This window comes from Symphodus melops, assembly GCF_947650265.1.
Source record: "Symphodus melops genome assembly, chromosome: 1".
NCBI lineage: Eukaryota > Metazoa > Chordata > Actinopteri > Labriformes > Labridae > Symphodus > Symphodus melops.
This window is the reverse complement of record NC_136691.1, coordinates 45,915,161-45,934,465: the sequence shown is the minus strand read 5'-3', so window position 1 is coordinate 45,934,465 and position 19,305 is coordinate 45,915,161. Positions and strand designations below refer to the sequence as shown.

At 41.3% G+C, this 19,305-nt stretch overlaps 1 protein-coding gene across 1 annotated transcript in view; it reads right to left on the bottom strand.

The window, feature by feature from the left end:
• Nucleotides 1-2,182: 2,182 nt before the first annotated feature.
• The window catches only part of rtn4r (reticulon 4 receptor), a 43,807-nt gene continuing 26,684 nt past the window's right edge, over nucleotides 2,183-19,305 (bottom strand). Inside the window, exon 2 of the mRNA XM_079344462.1 lies at nucleotides 2,183-4,236. Coding sequence (XP_079200588.1) covers nucleotides 2,858-4,236 — 1,379 coding nt within the window. The 3' untranslated portion in view covers nucleotides 2,183-2,857. The remainder of the gene's footprint in view (nucleotides 4,237-19,305) is intronic.

Sequence of the window (19,305 nt, the reverse complement as noted above, 5' to 3'; positions counted from 1 at the left end):
TGTCAGAGATATTTGGGATATTTCAGGAATCCTGCAAATGCCATGATAATCTGATAATCCCAAACTTAACTCGGCCTCAGACCTTTTCTGAATCTTTAAACCTCACCATGAACATCTGCAACCTGAGAGAGTAGGTGTTTGTATTTGGGAAACAGTCAATGATTGTTAGGAAAACAAAAGCTATAACAACATAATTGCTCTATTTTACTGATGGCATGCAAAGAAGGTACACTGGAAAAGAAAAGATTGTGAAATGAATTAATTATGATGTTGGCTAACAAGTAACAACAAATTTGTTTTAATTGATACTTGTTTTACCAGTCTTGTTGATTTTTTTTTTAACACAACTAAGTACATGTGTAGTCATTGAGCAGAGGAGTGGGAGACCCTGATGCACACCATGTAAATGGGATTCAGCAATAGAGTGCTTTTTTTGATCATTGCCTGAGCAGGTGTACAGAGAGGATAGAACTGAATAACTCACCATTCTGGCATGCTCTCAGCCTACAGCTATCAGCAGCAAAGATTGTAGACCTCTGTTGGAGAGGCCTTGTTGATTTTTGCAGTTGATTCCTACTCAAGATCAATATCATCTTTGGTCTCCTTCAGTCCTCGTACTTTTCAGGGTTAATAGGCAGAAATGAAACGCACAGGGGATTTGAAGAGACTCTGCTTCCTAATCGCTTTACTTTGTGTGAAAGGACGGATTGTTGACAAGATATGTCTAAATTTGGTACAGAATATAAGTTCCAACATTATCATGACCTGTGGACTTGCCAGCATGGACCCACAGCACAGGCAACTTGCCCCTGCTGTTGTGTATGACAAACTGACATTTGAACTGATTTTGTATTGAAATGTTGTGTTACTCTATTTTTCATATCAACAAAGAAAAGCAGTACTTAATAAGGTGCCTTAAAGGTCTTTCTTCTCTCAAAGTTGAAATGTGAGCAGTCACTTTTTGAATATTCCCACAGCATTTCCATACCCTGTTAAATAATTCACTCAAAATTATAAGAAATGTGGCAGTGTTTGTCATATACATAACTATTTCTAATGGTATGCTGAATTTTCTTAAACTGCCTGAGGCATTTCTTTCAGTATCATAATAATACATGTGCAGAAGTCACTTAAGACATGCAAATATAGGCTACTCCATCATGGATGACTGATGATGCTAGATGTTGACCTTGCTTTAAAATGCATATTTTAATCATTGATTTGTTTAATCTTTCAGAATGCCCCAAGAGACTGTACACAGCAAACAAGTTGCAACTAATCAAGATCAAACAGAGACTTCATTATTTAACTTTAGTACGAGTTATTCTTAGTTCCAATGTATGATCGGAGTTAAAATGTGGTGGCTATGTGAGTTGAAAAGGGAAAACTTCAAAATGTACAGAAATAAAAAGTTGAATGTTTATGTTTTTCTTTTATTGCTGCTCTTCATTTTACTGCAAAAAAGTCACACAGTTCTTGAATGGAGTGTCAACCACCGTGAAGCCAATGTCCTGAAGAGGATGAAGAAAAAACAAACAAAAATGAGGACGCCTGAGGTTTGGGATTAAGCCAAATTTGAAGACACAGTCGGCCATCTCTTTCCCAACAATCCTGAAAACAATGAATGCTCCACAGTGGGCCCACCATCTGTTTGGGAGGAAGAATGTGGATTGGCTCTCAGTATGGTTAGTGAGACATAAGAGCTCCTGCAATCACTGAATGCAAATGGTTTTTGTAAATTCAAATTCATGTTGGCATCATTTAGCACTTTTCTGTATTTATTATTTATTTAGAAATGTATTTTTTATGTAGCTTTTCTTTCCTTCATTAAACAGTACACTAGCAATGGAGCAAAAGATCCTCATGAGCAGCAAGTGGATGCCCAGTAGTTATCTTTACAATTTTTCTAAAGAAAAAAACAACAAGATTATTCTAGATCATTGGTTTAGTCAATGAAATTGTCAAAAAATAAATAAAAATAAATAAATCTGTTGAAGCCAGCAACGCCCTTCAGGAACCAAAGTCACTGAATTTGTTTGGTTTTGCCCATTTATCAGTAAAAACCTCAAACATGAAATTCAAAATTACTGTAATGTCAATGGCTCTAAAGACAAACTCTAAAATCCTAAAAGATTTGAGTCTATTCTTGTATCCTAGAAAGTACCACACAATATCAAACAGCTACGAAATAAGAACTTTTATTCATAATATATTCATACTTGTACACAAGTAAAATAAAATGCATATCTATGGTTCCATTGCAATCTCCATGAACAAATCAACAGCATTCTTTTTGGTAAATGGTACCCATATACCTTCTCTGTCATGAAAATATAACTAAAATTGGGGAAAGTAAAACACCTGTTTTTATAAACATAAAAAACATAACATTACCAACAAATGCATCACTTTGAATAAATAATGGGGGGGAGATCGGACCCAACATTCTTTGTGTGCGCTCTGTCTCTGATTCCTGTTTTTGTTCTTTTGTCTGTTTTTTTTTTTTTTTTTTTTAATTATTATTCTTCCAGTCATCTGTCTTAGCAGTAAAAGCTTTTGAGAGGGAAAAAGGGAGTCTCCGAAGTGTAGCTTAGACATGGTACAGTTAAGTACATAGAGAACAAACAATTTTGGGCACCAATTCATTATATACATGAGATCTGTAGTGTTCTGTAAAGGCATCCATTTTGTTAAATGTACTCTAACGTCTTCATCATTGCCTGTTCTCGCCCATGTAGGGTCAACATGACTCCTTGCTTTTCAGTCACTGTCTGTTGAAGATGTCGCTGCATCTTCTGTTTCATTGTCATGAGCATCAACAATCTTGAGTTCTGTGTTCAGAGTTAGATCAGGAGTCCTAAGACATGGCTAGAGATATCCAGATCATGGGAATGACAAGAGAGTGCAGCACTTGCAAGGTAGAACCCCGGCCTTTGATGCAGTGTGCATCTGATTTGGGCTTTTTGGAACACTTCTTTTTCTTTTTGTTTGAGGCTGTAGATGATTCGACATTGTCTATAAGATCAGGGTTAAGATTTTCCAATGACTTTTCCAGCGTGTTGGACAAGGTTCCCAACGGTCCATCATTCTGCTTGTTTGCGGTCTCATTTTTCGTTCGTTCTGGCTCCTTATATTTCGTCTTGGACATGTTTTCCTTTTCCTTAAGGGGGTTGTTAGTGATTTGGCGGCTCTTGCCAGATAGTATGGAGGATTTGTCATTCTCTCCGAGGCAACACCTAGGAATAGTGTCCCCAAGAGGATTTTCAGTTGAAGGGAACTTCCCAGACTGTGCCTTGCTGAAGAGATTGGTCTGGATTTGAGGTGTTTCCACACACCCCTCTAGGTCTTCACTCTTGAGTCGTTTCAGGTCCTTTCCAGCCAAGAACTCAGGGACATTGCACTCCAACTCAGAGCTAGAACCCTTGAATCGTTTGAACCAATCCCACAAGGTCCTCGCCCGACAGTCACAGATCCACTGGTTTCCGTTTAATCGCAAGTACTGCAGAGTCACCAGTGGGTCCATGGTCTCGCCAGTTAACACAGTAAGGTTGTTGAAGAACAAGAACAGGGATTTGAGCTTTCCAAGATCACTAAAAGCCCTTGGTTGGACAAATATAACACGGTTCTGGTGTAGAAGCAGACGGTCCAGATTAATTAAGCCTCGAAACATGTTATCGGTTACTATCTTGATCTTGTTATTGTGCAGGTAGAGATAGGTGAGGTTGGCAAGGTCCAGAAAAGTGTCATCATGCAGGGTGAGAATGTTATTGTCCTGCAGGTAAAGGTACTGTAGGGAGAACATTCCTCGGAAAACTCCAACAGGGAGCTCTGACAGGCCACACCTGTGCAAGTGGAGGGTATGCAGCTTAGTTAGGCCCCGAAAGGCTGTAGGGCTAATGGTACGCAGATTACTGTTGTCGCCAATGTCCAGTTCCTCTAGTTTTTCTAAGCCATAGAAGGCTCCAGCTTCAATGTAGCTAATGTTGTTGGAGTAGAGCCAGAGAACAGTGAGATTGTGGCAAGAGCTGAAGCTGGTAGATCTCACCACTGTTAGCTTGTTGCTCTGCAGGAATATCCTCTGGCTCCGCACGGGGATCTCGGTAGGAACTGAAAACAGTCCTTGTTGTTGGCAGGCCACAGTGGGTCTGGGCTCACTGTAGCACACACACTTGGCAGGGCAGCTGTCAGTTTGAGGCACGAGGTTCAGCCACATCATCAGAAACAGGAGTCTCCCTCCTATGGACACACGAAACAAAAGAAATTGTGGATAAGTTAATACAATCTGTAAATATTAAAAGTCACAGTCAGTAGAGCAAAAGTAGTCTAAACATGTGAAAATGTAATCCAGGAAAATGTGATCCAGACCCAGGCAAAATTTCAAATTTAGTTGGATATAGCGGACGATGACAACTCTGAAAAATGAAAGATGAACTTGATTTTTCCATGATTTTTTTAAATATTGCCATGCTTACTCATGTGAAAACTAGTGTAGCAGCCATGTTTGATTTGATTATTTTGAGCCAAAGGTGATGCACACGTCATTGAATGATGTACCCCGAAAATCCCCCAGATGTTCTTGCTTAAAGTGTAACATCAAGCATAAAACTGAAGAACAGGGAATCCTCTTTATAAGTGACTCAGCATGTTTTTTTTACAGCAGTGATGTTCTTGGGACACATCCTCTCCCTGCTGTCTCTAATGACAGGAAGCCCTAAACAGCTGTGGAGAGTCCTGTGCAGGCAGCCTCATTTAAAATTGGGTGGGTGGCTTTTATGTGGAATTAGCTTGCCTCTAATAGGGCGGACATAACTAATGGTGTTGTAGCGTTCCTGAGGTTGACATTTAGCCTGACGCTGGGAGATAAGCTTTCATGCCAGGCTGGAAGATTGATGCCTGGAGCCAAGATGGAAAGAGGGCTATAGAGGCCCCGCTAGAGTTTCCACTCCACAGGCTTGACTGAAGCATTTTTTCCCGAGTGCAGCATGAAGATGAGATATACAGGAGGTGTGGTAGTTCTCAGAGGGAGGCTTGTAAAGAAACTTGTATGTGTTTGCCCTGAAGCGCAACCATGTTTAAAATGAGGCGTATTCCGCATTTGCTTTCATTAATTATTTCTGCCTGTCCTCTTCAGTGGTTCGGATCAGATTGCTGCACTTCACCATGGTGAGTGAAATGGGCTGGATAACCACATGTGAATGATTACTTCTGACATTACACGGATGCAGGTACAGCTGAGGTAGAAATGGAGTGCATCTATTGGGGCTCAGTCATTCCTCCATGTAGAAATAATAGTGTCAAAGGATGTCTGGTATCAGAATCCGATAGCAGCAGGTGCTCCCCAAATCTCAGAATCCTTCTTCTGTCCTTACTGAGGATTTTCAATCTCTGCTTCTATGCACATGTGAGGACGCTGTGGCTTGAAAGCATGACAGGTAGCAAGGCTTTGGAAAAATGCATGAGCCTTACTCAGCCCTCCCTCCATCCCCACTCTCCCTCATCTCATTCCCTTGCAATGTGTTGTGGTGCAGCTCATCTCTGGACCTTGTTAAACGGAGCTCTGGTGTGGCCTGACAGCAGCCCTCTGTTGCACTTTCCTTCCAATCTCCTGGCTCAGCCGTCAGACTGCCACCGGAAAGCTGTCAAGACTTCCCACTCTTTCTGCATCGCAGCACTTTTTCCCCTCAGTAGTGCCTAACAATAGCAATATTTTATAACGCCGCACGCTTCGTGTATCTCTTCCGCCCGTCTTAAATTTTTTCCCCCTACTGCTGTCTATTCATTAAGAGGCTATTTCCACCCACGCGTTCCATGTCAAAGCCTGGTTTCCCAGGCTCTCGGCATAATACGTCTCATCTTTGTTAGCATCTGTTGAATGACACCGAAAGCCCCGCAATGTCATAAACTTCGTCCCAATTATTTTTTGTTCACTCACAGTATCTTTAAATCTACTCCACACTGATTGCATTACCATATGATGCAAAACATAAATCTAGAAGTCATGCCTTCTTGACATCGTTGTATTATACACTCCGTCATTATCACACTTTTGAATAACCTCTGTGTGACTTCTCAGACTTCCCTCCTTCCCCTCAAGAGACTTGTGTGTCATCTTCACGCTATCGATTGAACAACATACAGTAGCATGTCTTTCTCCCCCTGTTTTTATCATAGCAAAGATTATACACAAGGGTATCAATATGTTGCTCCTAGTTCTCAACACAAACTTTAATATCTCAGAAGATCAAGGTTGTGGTTGAGAGAAAAATCCATTCCTTATCGCCCTCTGGCAGCTTTGGTTTTAACACTTAATCTTTTCTATATCTGCTGTGTCAAAACAAGACTAAGGGCACTGCCTTCCTGTTTCAGATCCTGCCAGTGGCCTCTTCTCTAATATCTATGTTACGCAGTAGCTGTTATCACTCTATTTAGGACCAGACAAGCCTCTTTGTTTCCACCTGACTAACACTGTAGCCCCTTCAGCTTTAAGTTGAGTATGCCCTTTCTTTTTGCATCAAGACATATACTTCTACGTTCAACAGGAACACGAGAGTGTATGGCAAGTTCAAGAATTTCACTTTTTATCTGTGATACAGCTTCTGTGCTCAACCGTTTAAATTTTCTGTCAAAACCTTTTCTCTAAAATCATTGATTCTGAGGACACCATTGTGAGGACATTACATCAGACTGATATTGGTTTGTGCCAAAAATTGGATATTGGCCTCTAAGTGTCCCTTACTTGTATCCTGAGGTGAAGATGTGATTTTACTACACAAGCTTCAGGGATGGCAATAAGACAGTCCTGCAATGAAACCTGCTATGTCCTTTCTTAACAACTGAAGAATTCCATTAGTATGGATTCCAGGAGAGTTTTGTCCTGTGGTGAAAAGGAACAATTAAATACTCACGAGAAGAACAAGCTTGGGAAATGAAAGTAGCCAGTGATGGAGATAAATGATATCATCACACTGTAAATTCAGCCAAAAATAGTGCTATCAGATCTCTGGTTGCTGCTACAGGACACAACATTTAGTAGCAAAACAGAGAGATGCCCACAGGAGCAGTATGAGTGGGCACAGACAGCTTTGTTTACTTATTCTATGAGTGCATCACTTAGCCAGACTCCTTGCTCATTTGCATGTGTCCCTGGCATGTTGGGAGCTGAAAAAAACCAAACTCCCAGCTCTTCTATTTTTCTTATTGTGCAAATACAACATGAATTGAAGCCACTCCTTGCACTCAGAAATCACAATGAACACAAAGGGCATGTCAGGATGGTGTGTTCAAGGGCCTCAGATTCATCACGGTGGCTTTACTTTGAAGGGCCGGGGATTGGGCAGGGCAACTTACATGACAGCGTTATCCCCTCGGCCTGGAGAGGAAGTGATGTCTCTGTCAGAGATGAATCACAGTCGCTCTCCAGAGGGACCTCCTGGCCTCCTTTCTAAAATCATACATTATTGTGATGCTCAGAGGCAGGCCTGCATTTAATACAGTCATGATCCCCCTCTCAAAGGTCATGTATCTTGTGTGAATCCAACCATGCATACGTAAATTGTTTTTATAGCCCTTTGAAAGGAATAACTTAGAGAAAGTGTATTGGATATGACAGTTGTATGTGGCCTAATTTTAGCACAGCCGCAGCAGCTATAAATGACTTCATGAGCTGAGGGTACTAAAAGAGAATCACTTGGTGCAGCAATGACTTACAAAGTTCACTCATAGTTCTTTGGAGGAGTTCATCTGAACACAAAAACAAAGATTATAATATTTGCTCCTTCTTGGATTTCTGACCCTTGAACATAATTAGTTACTGCATTTTAGTCCCATGAGCTACTTTTCAAGTAATTGAAAGGTTCTTCAAGCCTTTCCACAAGCCTAAGGACCTGTGGAATTCAAGAAAAAATAATCAACTGAGATATTAAAGAGTCTCCTGAACAGTTGGAGACTTGACCAATCACAAATGTTTAGTCCATAGATCCAAGACCCTTTTATTGGAAATACACTGACTTTCTACTTTAGTGCCAAGTTCCTGCTGCAGAAGGGCTTTCTATAACTCTGTTTTAGTCTTTGGTGTATTTATTTTCCAGGTTTAGATGAACAGGTTGCTGGGACTCAGACGCTGTTTCTGTTGTGTTAATAATTGTAACAATGTTTATTTCTGTTTTCTCTCTCCAGCCCATCATCAATGGCTGACAGGTCTGCATCCTTCTGCTCTCCCTTCTGGTACTCGTTCTTATTTTTCAAGCAAAACCAAATATGTCATGTGTTCATACCGGCTGTGTAGCACTGCACAATCAACGTTAAATCATGAAAAAAGTATAATTGCAAAGGTTTACTTTTTTATGGTATGTACCTTTAATTCTGGTGTTTAATTTTTTTTTAAATTTTTTTTTTTTTTTCATGTATAAGTCTATGTCATTGTTAAGTTACATTGACTGCCCTATACCTTTTTATTGAGGCTGTAGTTTATCTGTCCATATGTATTTCAGTCTGTCTTACTTCTTGTCATGTAAGTGTGGAATTTTTGGCCCACAATCAGCATTCCCGTTTGAACTTCAGTCGAGTTCCTGATAAAGTGCTACTATTCAGAGAGGCCAGAATTACAGAGTAGCCTACAGTAACACTGTCATGGCAGACCAGGAGAATATTCCATTTAAATTTGCTTTGAACCTCTTTCCCGTCATAAGCCTGTGAAACGGTCTTATTATAGAAAAGAAATGCTCTTCACTTTCAAGAGCATCGCTGAATTGCAGAGGGATTGGCTGGTTTAAGGCACATTCATATGGAACGGGTTGTGATCAGAAGGCCACATTCGCCTTTTTATGGACACCACATTTACCTTGTCACTGAAAGAAAAGTGTTCAAAAGAGCTGCTTTTCTTCTTTTACTTCGTTTTCAACACAGTTATTCCAACTTCTAGGTCAAGTTATATTTCATTTCTAGTACATCCCAGAACTTCTCCGACCTTGATGCAGTCTAATTTTGATTCTCATTGGCGTCTTGCTTTGATGTTATTTTGGTTGCAGGAAGAGTGAAAAGCTATATATTATTGTATCTTTTTTAAAAATCCACCAGATATCTGAATCTCAAGTCAACATTTTACACCAAACACAAACCACCGCAAGTACACAAAGCCTGATCTATGCTTGCCCTTACAACGTTGATGAACCAGATGCTCTCTTCTCAAATAAAGAAGCACACATAATATTAAGCAGGTTATTTAGGACATGATGGAGAGCTGAGCTGGATTCCCTTGGATTACAGTGGAGCGTTGTCAGGGCGTCAGTAGTGGCGACTACAGTCTGCATACTAGGACACATTTAGAAGATGAACCAAGGGGACGGATGAAGTCCTGTTTGACACACATCTGACACAGCACTCGCCCAAGCAGATGGTTCATGAATAACAGAGGTAAGCAGAGGTAGGAAGAAACGCCAGACAACAGTGTGTGTGGGGGAAAGAGGGTCTGTAGGGATCTTCATGCATGCATGTGAACATATGTGAGCGTACATGAGACTGAGAAAGATAGAATCAATAACAATACACAGAAAATAAATGCATCTTGTTGGACATTACAGCTGTAGGCAGATGGCTTGTCACATCGAACTAGGGGGGAAGTGACAGCAGTAACAATAGGCAGAGGGGCTGATAGTGAGAGAATGAGCTTGCAATCAGAGGGCTGTCGGATCGAATCCCTGCTCGATGAGTGAGCTATTGGAAGATAAAGTGGAAGTGAAGAGATCTCCCTTTCAATAACTGCCATTAAATTACCATTGACCCTGAATGATGCACTGACCTCCCAGCAACTCAGATCCCCACTCAGCAGGAGATCACTCAGGACTGTGATATGCTCAACATTTACAAGCTGCCGCAGCTATATACAGTGGTTAGAAGAAACCTGAGAAAGTACATTTGCCAAAGTGATAAACCTGATTCCTTTTCAAACTGGGATATATAGACATCTAGGGTTCTTAGAGGTCTTCTTTACATCATATCATATCCAGATTGATAATTGAGACTTTTCTTTAGCAGTTAAATTAGAAACACATTGATTTGGGGCATCAGTAAAATGTTGCTTGCACATTGCAAATACAATACAACCACTCAAATGCAATCTGTTGGAATATTGTGCTGTTATTACTTTTGTAATAAGATTTTACTATTTTACTAAGATCTAACTCTTTTTTTTGCCAAAGTTACCTAGAAAAAGACGGTTGCTCTGATGAGAAACCTGATTTACAAATGTATCTTCCGATTGAAGGATTCTCAGAACTCTATTGTTAAGCTGCTGACAAATCAAAATCACAGTTCTGTGATTGACACAAGTCCTCCATCTGAAGACACTGGTGGCGTTTTGTCTGTTTGTTTGTCTTTATCTATTTTCTAATGGACTCCTAAGTCCACCAATACCGATAATGATATTGCATTGCTATTGAATATGCTATGGGGAAAGGAAAGACATTTTAAAAGCATGCTTACAGTAAAATCAATGCTGCATGAGGATGGAATACTTTTAGTCCCTAGATCAAGCTTCAGAAGGGATTTATCCCACATCATCATCTGCAGAACAATAACCATCTCTTCTTTGCCCTTCCTGCCTGGTTAATGCCGAACTCTTTCAAAACACAGTTTTCATTCAATGCTACTTCCATGACAAATTTGAGTCTTCAAGCCAGGGTTTAAAACCTACAGAATTGTTACTATTTATGTTTTACAAATCATCTCCAGAGCCCTACAACACAACAGTCAAAAAGGTTTTGTTTTTTTTCTCAAGCTATTCAGCAGTCATTGTGACTGTAAAATTCTGTCATTTACAATTGGCAAAGTGTCCCTTTAAGCAAAACATCAATACAATTCCCCCATTTGTTGTATACATGGGCTTCATTCCTGTAACTATCAATCAGCCTAGTTACTAAAATGGCCGTGCTTTTTCCTCTAAGTTGCATTTAAAGACAGCTGGAATGGTGTTAGCTATGCTTAAATGCCACTACAGTGGATTAATTGTAGTATGGCATCGTAGTGCTGCCGTAAAGGGGCAGAAATGGCTCATTCCTCACAACTCTATTGTATAGTTGGCAGCAAACCAAAAGGCCCTCAGTGCTCCTGCTTTTCACTGTGAAATGCTCCACAGAAGGTGTTAGGACTCAAGTCCACCCATGAGGTTTTGCAGAATGGCTCAAATCCAGCTTTGTGCCCTCCTCCACATGTCACAGACATGGGCAATTTCCACATGTGAAACCATGTAAAATGCATAATTCAAGTGGTGTAAGCTGAAAATAATGCAGGCGTCCACAGAGCGTGAGTATGCGGGGTGTCCAGATGCACTCTTCGAGCCACAGAGGAATAAAAAAAAAATAAATCAGAATGCCCTACTTTGGGTTATTTTTTTGTGTGCTGTGCAGGCTGCAAGCAGTGCAGCCAAGCATTTTTGCTTAACAGAGTGTGTAAGGCTTTATCTTATCTACACATGGCTGGAGAGAAAATAAATGAGGGGAGCTGAGAACATGCCCCATGTGTCTCGGTGTTGCTTAGCTCTTAGGCAGACTTTAGCACAGGTGTTAAGAACATTTTAGAAAGCATACTGTTTTTTGTTTCAAGTTGTAGTTGTGTGTCAGCAGCCTCTAGTACAAAGAGGATATATTTTACATTCTAACCTGAAAAAAGATAAAGAAACAGCATGATATCAGTTGAGACCTGAATATCTTTAAGGATGCTAACCAAGTGGCTCCTACCTGCTATGTGTCTTGGAGTTGGAGGTGTGTATGCTGCACATAAGGCCCTCTTAATCAATACAGAGATTTTTGTAATTGTGCCTATTGCTCCTATTTTGAGCTGACATTGCTGCAGTTCATGTATTCAGTCATTTCTAAAGCAGTCTTGCGTTACCATCTGACTAAGTTATGACTCTGTGAAGAAGGGGTGTATCGCATTTTAAAAGGGGTCCTCACATTTGAAGTGTTATTATTCACAGACATGATTCACCGCTCCAGAAACTGGTGCCTCATGCAGTTTGGGGGCTATCGTGTCAACAATTTGAAATCATTGAGGATCACGAGCCCTCACAGTTAAAGCGCTGCACTTGCATGGCAGCAATCGGAGGCTAATGAATCACTGGTGTTTTAATCTAAAAAGAATAACAACCCCAGTAAATAATAGATGAAAATGTGCATGGAGTGTCAACTGCAGAAAAAAAAGAGCACCCACTGGCACCCGTGTGTGTTTGGACAAGAGAAGATTTGACAACACATTGAGGTGGTCGGAGCAGAAAACATGTTGTAATGAGTGGTGATACAGTTTGATGTCATTGTAGCTCATATTTACTGGAGGCACAGTTGAGCTCTCAAAGAATGCTCAACTCTGTTTTCGAGGCCTGAAAATGGAGCGGGTGCAAACATCCCGACAGCTTCATGACAACCCAATTCCTGTTGTTTGGCAGTGGCCCTCTTAGACTGGCACTTGTTGCGCTTGTCGAAAGAGAAACTAGCTCTGGATGAAGTGCTGTGTTTGTGTGAGTTACAATCGAGAGGAAAAATACATCAACCGAGCACTTAATCTTTGACCGGTCTAGACTAAAACAAAGTCATTCTGGGAGTAATCTATTAAGCTGGTTTGGAGGATGGCTACGGAGGAAAGCGTAGCTGCAGGGGAAACTATATGAGGGATTTCTCAATTGCCAGAACATTTTCAGATTTGTTCTTGACATGGACTCTCTCCTTAACCTTGCGAAGCCCTTGTGCCCAGGATTAAAACAATTGTAAGCATATATAGTAGGCGTTTCAAGGTGAATGTACTGCAGAGCACAGAGTTCTCTGAGTAGTCAGATTTCTAATTCATGTGAAAACGCACTGATTGAAACAGGTAGATCGACTGCCTGAGGCGAAAAGTGTTGAAATGAGACCTAGATTGCTTCACAAGACAAACCATTATTGACACCCTTTTTACTGCCATAATGTGTCATCTAACCTTCCCCAGCTCTTCTCCAGTTTCGCTATATTGCACTCTGCTGAATTGGCCAGCTGACTATGCAGACTCACTGCAAATGTGTCATCTGCAATCACCTCAGACTGACTGAGGCTTGGCAACCCCAGAAAGACGTGCTTTACCAGCAAGTGAGGCAACAAAAAGCTGCAAACATCACTGAACTCGTCTTCTCTGAAGGGGAGGGATATGATGCACAGTATATCCAGATGGATCTTCAGTCGAACCCACAAACACATACACAGATGGTACAAAATATATGAACATGCAATCTCATGTGTAACCCAAATATTGACACATTAAAGTATAAATAACATGAACGTTTTTTTTTTGTTTGTTTTGTTTTTCACAGTATCTGATATCAGAGAAAGTAAGGGGGTAGCTGCTGATACGACCAGGAATTTAGAACAACATACGTAGGTTTGACTCAGAGGAAGACGCAGTATGTGTCAAACATCCTTTGCACCATAATAGATTACCTAAAGAAGTGTGTGTGCTCCAGTATTTTCTTTGCATTCTGCCTGTGTGAAGGACATGTAACCATATGTTCATACTTACCATTAAAGAAACTAAACCAGTAAAATAATTTAACCCAGCAATTAAAATAAGATCTAAGGAGAATGTAAGCATGTTTTACAGCCCCTAAACTTTGTATTCTGTCTCATATCAGTATAACGATATAGGTTAAACTGAGTAAATGGTCTTTAAAAACACCCCATGCCCAAACAGGCTGGTTGAAGTGCAGCCCTTTCTACCACAAAAATGTAGACAGACAAAATGATAGATCACCATGATGTCAGGTCATGCAGCTCAGTGTCCATCAGGCTGTTATTAGTGACTGTAGCCACAAAGCAGCTCAGGTACACACCCTGACTTATATGGAAGAGTCTTCATTTAAAAGACATGCCAGGGGAATCATGTGGGATATATAGCCAAGTCCAGTGTGAAGAACAGGGCGCTTTTAATGACACGTGATTGACAGAGAGCGTCTGGACTGTCGTCTTAGAAAGGCAGGTCGATGAGATCTCGGGAGGATGAAGATGAACGAGGCAGCTTACTGGAATAAGGGTGGGCAGGTGGAGCCAGGTTTGCAGTTTTATGGTTGCCAACCGGTTTGTTGATGTGGGCTTGGTGTTCGTCATGCCAGAATGTTTAATCTCATACGACATGACACATCCTCTCATAAGGTAGCCTTTACATATCCATTACCTCAAACAATGAGTCTAATTTCTTTTTTCAGCCTGTGAATGAGTCATCACAAACGCAGTGGACTGAATACGGAGACACAATGTGCCCACAAGTATCTGTAAGAAAGCGCCTGAGGAGGAGAGATGTCCTGAGAATAGCAGAACATAAAGAGACACAAATAAATTGAAGAAAATTGGGTAGATCATCATGCAAGTGCTAACTAATTCTGGCTAACTTTCTTGTAGATCCATCTATTTTGGATGTGTAGGCAGCCCTGGAGGCATGTTGACCTGGAAAAGACAAACCTCTCCCTTCCTTTCATCTTTGGAGTCAGTTCCTGCAAGCAAACGTATTAGAGGCAATAAAAAGAGGCCTACTTCTGCTGTTCTGCCCTGTAACAGGAGCACTGTTCTCAGCAGTGTTTTCTTCCCATCACACTGGGGTTTTTCTGCAGGCCATTCTTTCCAAAATAGTGCTGTCAAAGCAATATGATGGGGTTTGTTGCGCAACAAAACTAGTGAGGATCCGGTAAATATTTGTGGAGGCTGCAATACTGCGTGTGAGCTTATGTAGGTGGACTTTTGACATTAGTGAGCTATAGGATCTCTTCTCCTGCCTCCGCATGTATCTGATTCATTCTCTAACCTAGACTTTCCACTTAAACCCAAAGCATGCGAAAACTGCAGCTTTGAAAGAAAATCCTTCCCCCTCTGTTGACTCAAACACTGTTTACTGTATATATTGGAGCAGTGTGGAGAGTAAAGACCTTCAAGCGCACTGTAAGGGCTCTATTTTCTGTTATGCTTTAAAAATAAATGACATCCACTGCAGGATGTGGGCTAAAAATGAAACACCAGGGAAGTAGGGTTACAGAGAACAGGGTAAAAAAAGGAGTAAAAGAAAAATACATTTCATTTTTTAAAGTTAAAAAACAAAAAACAAACAAGGCCAGATCAGAGGAAAATGATCTTATGTTGATGCTCTGGTTTATCCCTTTGAGCTTAACAAGTAAAGTTCAATATGCCTTAAACTGTAGCCTGAAGTTCTCTGCCACAATTTGAGATTGATAAAATTATGAATGAAGTAGAAATAAAGAGTAACTCCAGTTAGAAAGAAAGAAGGTTTTTCAGGAAGCCCTAAGAAGCTATACATTTTATTTCACTCTGATTTCGCTGTGTTAGTGAGCAATTTGTTGTTTTTTTTTACAAGTTTGACTTATTCCTGTTTCTATCTCGAAATAACAATGCTCATTTTACCATGATCAGAACTTAAGTCTGCTTGCTTTCACAGATATTGTTATCTCAAGTGAGCGACAAAATAAAAAAATTAAAAAATCAGACAATATTGTCTTTAAAATAAAACACCAGACTTTTAATAACAGAAATCACTGGAATAATAAACAAATGGGAAGTTTAGCATTGCCAGCTCCACTCAGTAAGGTCAACAATGATGTAATTCTACCACCATGAACAGGAAACGTTTGTCAGAGGGGCCACATGCAGCCCCCATCAACCCTGACATGACAAAATCTGCTATGAAATCATGAAAACCAGAAATATGTCCAAAATATTTAGATTTGACACATAATTGACTGTAAACATTTTTATTTCCCACAATTTTGCCCACTGGAAGTGAGAATTAAACGTAGCCCTTGCTGTGACCAAAGTGACCAATCCCTGACCATGAACCACAGAGAAATATTCCTCTTCATATAGTGTGATACACATCCGTTCTCTCTGTCTGAGGTTTCACTCTTGACTAAACAGCTCATTTGGCTGTGTGTGCATTTTTTAATGTGGTTATGTCACTTCATTAGTTTCACTTGTCTGGATTGACTTACGAGTGAAAATCCCTTAACTGAAATAATAATTCTATTGCAGAGGATTGAATGCAAAAACAAACAACCATGGACCATGAACGGCTATGGGAGGAGGGCAGTAACAATATAATCCCAGGAAAAGAAGGAAGAATTACGTGAAAGCAAATTTAAAAAGAACATGTTTACAAAATCAAAAAAACTAAACAACCAAGAACAAACGTTTAAAAAACACAACTCAAGAGAAGCCTAACAATCTTTAAAAAAGACTAACCAAAACACACTACCACAGATAGCCTGCATAAAGTCTATCCCAATTTAAAAAAAAATCCCTCCTTCCACACAGGGACTACAATTATAGGATAGGATCATACTTTATTGATCCCCAGCAAGCAAATTCTGGCATTGCAGCAGCACAAGACAGAAGAAGGTGAAGGGTATGACAGGGTCTGCAGCTTAGCACACAGCCAAATGGTCCACTGACCAGTCCTTTCTCCTCTCTCCTGCTTTTATCCTGAGTCCCTTGATTTCTAAGTGGCATCAGGTGAACTCGATCCCCAGCTGTAGGGAGAGCACCAACCTGCAGAGCAACACGAGAGGGAGGGAGAGAGAAACAAACACACACCAAACACAACGCTACGCCACACAACAATCCCTTAAATGTAAACTGCTGAGATAGAAGGTGAGAGTGTGTTGGTGTCAAATGTGTTATTTCGTTTCTCCCTCCACGCCATGCCAAACCAGTCCACTGGCAGATCAGCAACATGGTCATTTGGCGAGGAATCTAGCCCAGACCGGCTGCAAGAGCTCTGCAGTGCACCACAGCAAAGGCACACCAAGTGACTTTAGGAGCTCTCTGTATCTCCCATTAGGTTTCCTCTTTTAGCTTCACTGGGTAAAGGAATGGCAAAATGGGCCTTCATAGCTGATATTTTCCTTTGGGACACTCTCACTTTTACCTCACCTTGCCCCCTAAAAGAAGTATTCAAAACCGGTGCTGCCTGGTTCGTTTAATAAGCCCACATCAGAGAGGGTCTTATAGCGTGCGCTCCCCTCCTTCGGAAGAATTGTGAAAGACTTGTGCATTATTTACCAGCCGCCTCAGAACCAACGCACCCTGAGCAGACAAAGGGGCCTGCTGCAGGAAAATGGATTTCTCTGCAAAGAAGCCCAGATAAGAGGGATGGAGGGCGGAAAGGATAGAGAGGGGAAAATGTGGGGATGAAGACAGAGCAAAATGAGGGAAGCTGCCCACCCAGCCAAGTCCTGAATCAGTTAAATTTCATCACATGTCTGCCTGCTATCTCCTCCTCTTCCTCCCTGTTGGCCTGATAAGGGCACTTCTTTACATCAGAGTCCTCCACGGATCAGTCACCTTTCTTACTGGAAAGGTCGAGCGCTGGCCCAGAGCTCAGCTCAAGCTGGGAAATCATCACTCCTGCTCTTTATCTCCCAGGTGAGGGATGATCCGAGGCTGAGTGCCATGGCCATGTGCCCTCAATATGCCCTCTAACCTCTTCAACATCTCCCTCACTCTGCCTTGGGCTGCTTCCAGAGAGATAGAAGCGGAGCCGGTGACGTGTGAGCATCCGTTTCACAACAGCTCACGGCAGCGCAGCCATCAGATAAGACCCCAGGAAAGATCCAATAGTCGCGAGTCGTCACGGTGGTGCAGCAGGATTTGAGCGATGGGTTGGTCAGGCTATCTCTGAACACCCCTCACTTCTGAACAAGTGAGTCACGAGATGAGAAGAAGGGATAAACACGTCAGCATATGGCAGCCAACTGAGACTTTAACCTACCTCTGGGAAAATGCAAGTCTTCCGCTATCTGCAAAAATCACTCCCCTGGATTCAACACAGGCGTGTCTTCGTGGGAAGTTTTGCACAATTGTATGTGTACTGCTGTTGTTCTCACAGCCCCTACACAACTATAGCACTGTAAGTGATGTGCTGGCGCAATTTGCGTGCGTCTCTGTACTGTAGGACGACTCAACTGACAAGACTTCCTGCCTTGCTGCCTGGGTAATGAGTCATTCCAGCCCTGGAGAAAAACAATCTGGTATTTTTAAACTGCATCCTTCAGCTGTTCCTTTCTCCCTGGAGCTCCAGCTTGTAAGCTCCTGGTGGCTTGTAATATGAATGCCATTCCTAGTGCCTGTGCTAATGGGCTTGATACGTCTGAATAATACAAACACATTATGGTTCTTTTAATGGCACTTTTGGTCCTCCATATGCTGCCAATTACGACTTAATGTGCCACAAAATGCAACATAACTCCATGTACCCTATGTGTATGCTCAATAATTAACCATTAAATTGATGGTAAAGGTATTTTCCAGGTTATCACCCTTTAGAGATGTGCATGCTGAAAAATATGGGAACATGTGTTAATACTGCTAAAAAGTAAAACATGTTCAATTTTAGATGTCAGTCGGTACAGGAAAAGCACACGAGTAAAGATTGGGATTTCGCTGTGGGCAAACATAATGGACAGAAAGCTGAGGAGATTCTGGCCCCAGATAATAATACACGACAAACCCAACTATACAGTGTATCAGGGCTATTCAACTATATTGTTCAGGGGGCCAAATTTTCAGAAAGTTAAGGAGCCAGGGGCCAGACAAGAAAGCCCACCACATCAGTACACTGCACGAAAGCTGCCTTTCCCATCAACAACACAAGCTTGTGATAGGCTGCTCAGCGCAGAAACCAAAGATGTTCTATTAAACAGGAGCACTGTGCACTTTACTGTGGCAACAATGACAAGTTTATTAGTCATTTTTAAATTGTAAATAGAATTAATCCGTGGGCCAGTCTGATGTCATCCGCAGGCTGGGATTGGCTCTTGGGCTGTCAGTTGAGTAAGCCTGCAGTACATGTTTCTAAATGTCAATTTATCCTGGTCAATGCCAAAACTGCTAATATACGACTGCTCACTTAGCAATCAACTTGATGTACAAACTAATCAAGTCTCAGGCGTGTGTCCACTGCTCTCACTTCAGTCCTTTGATTCATTGGTTTTGTTAACGTATATGGCATGCCATTTACTCTTCTGTCAGTGAGATACCATTGAATTAGCTAGTTCATTTGTGCATGTGCCTCCTCATGTTATGCATATTTGTGTCGCAGGCTGCTTGTGACATACAGCCCTGACAGGAACCAAGAAAGAAACAGACAGCACAGGACAAAACTCTCTATGCTATAGTCTTTTCTCTCCCTCTGCATTCTGCTTAAAGGCTCACTAGTTCTGTGCTATATCACCTGAGCAGCCATCATCCGACAGCAGGGATTTCAATCATTCTGCTGAGCTCGTAACCTTGT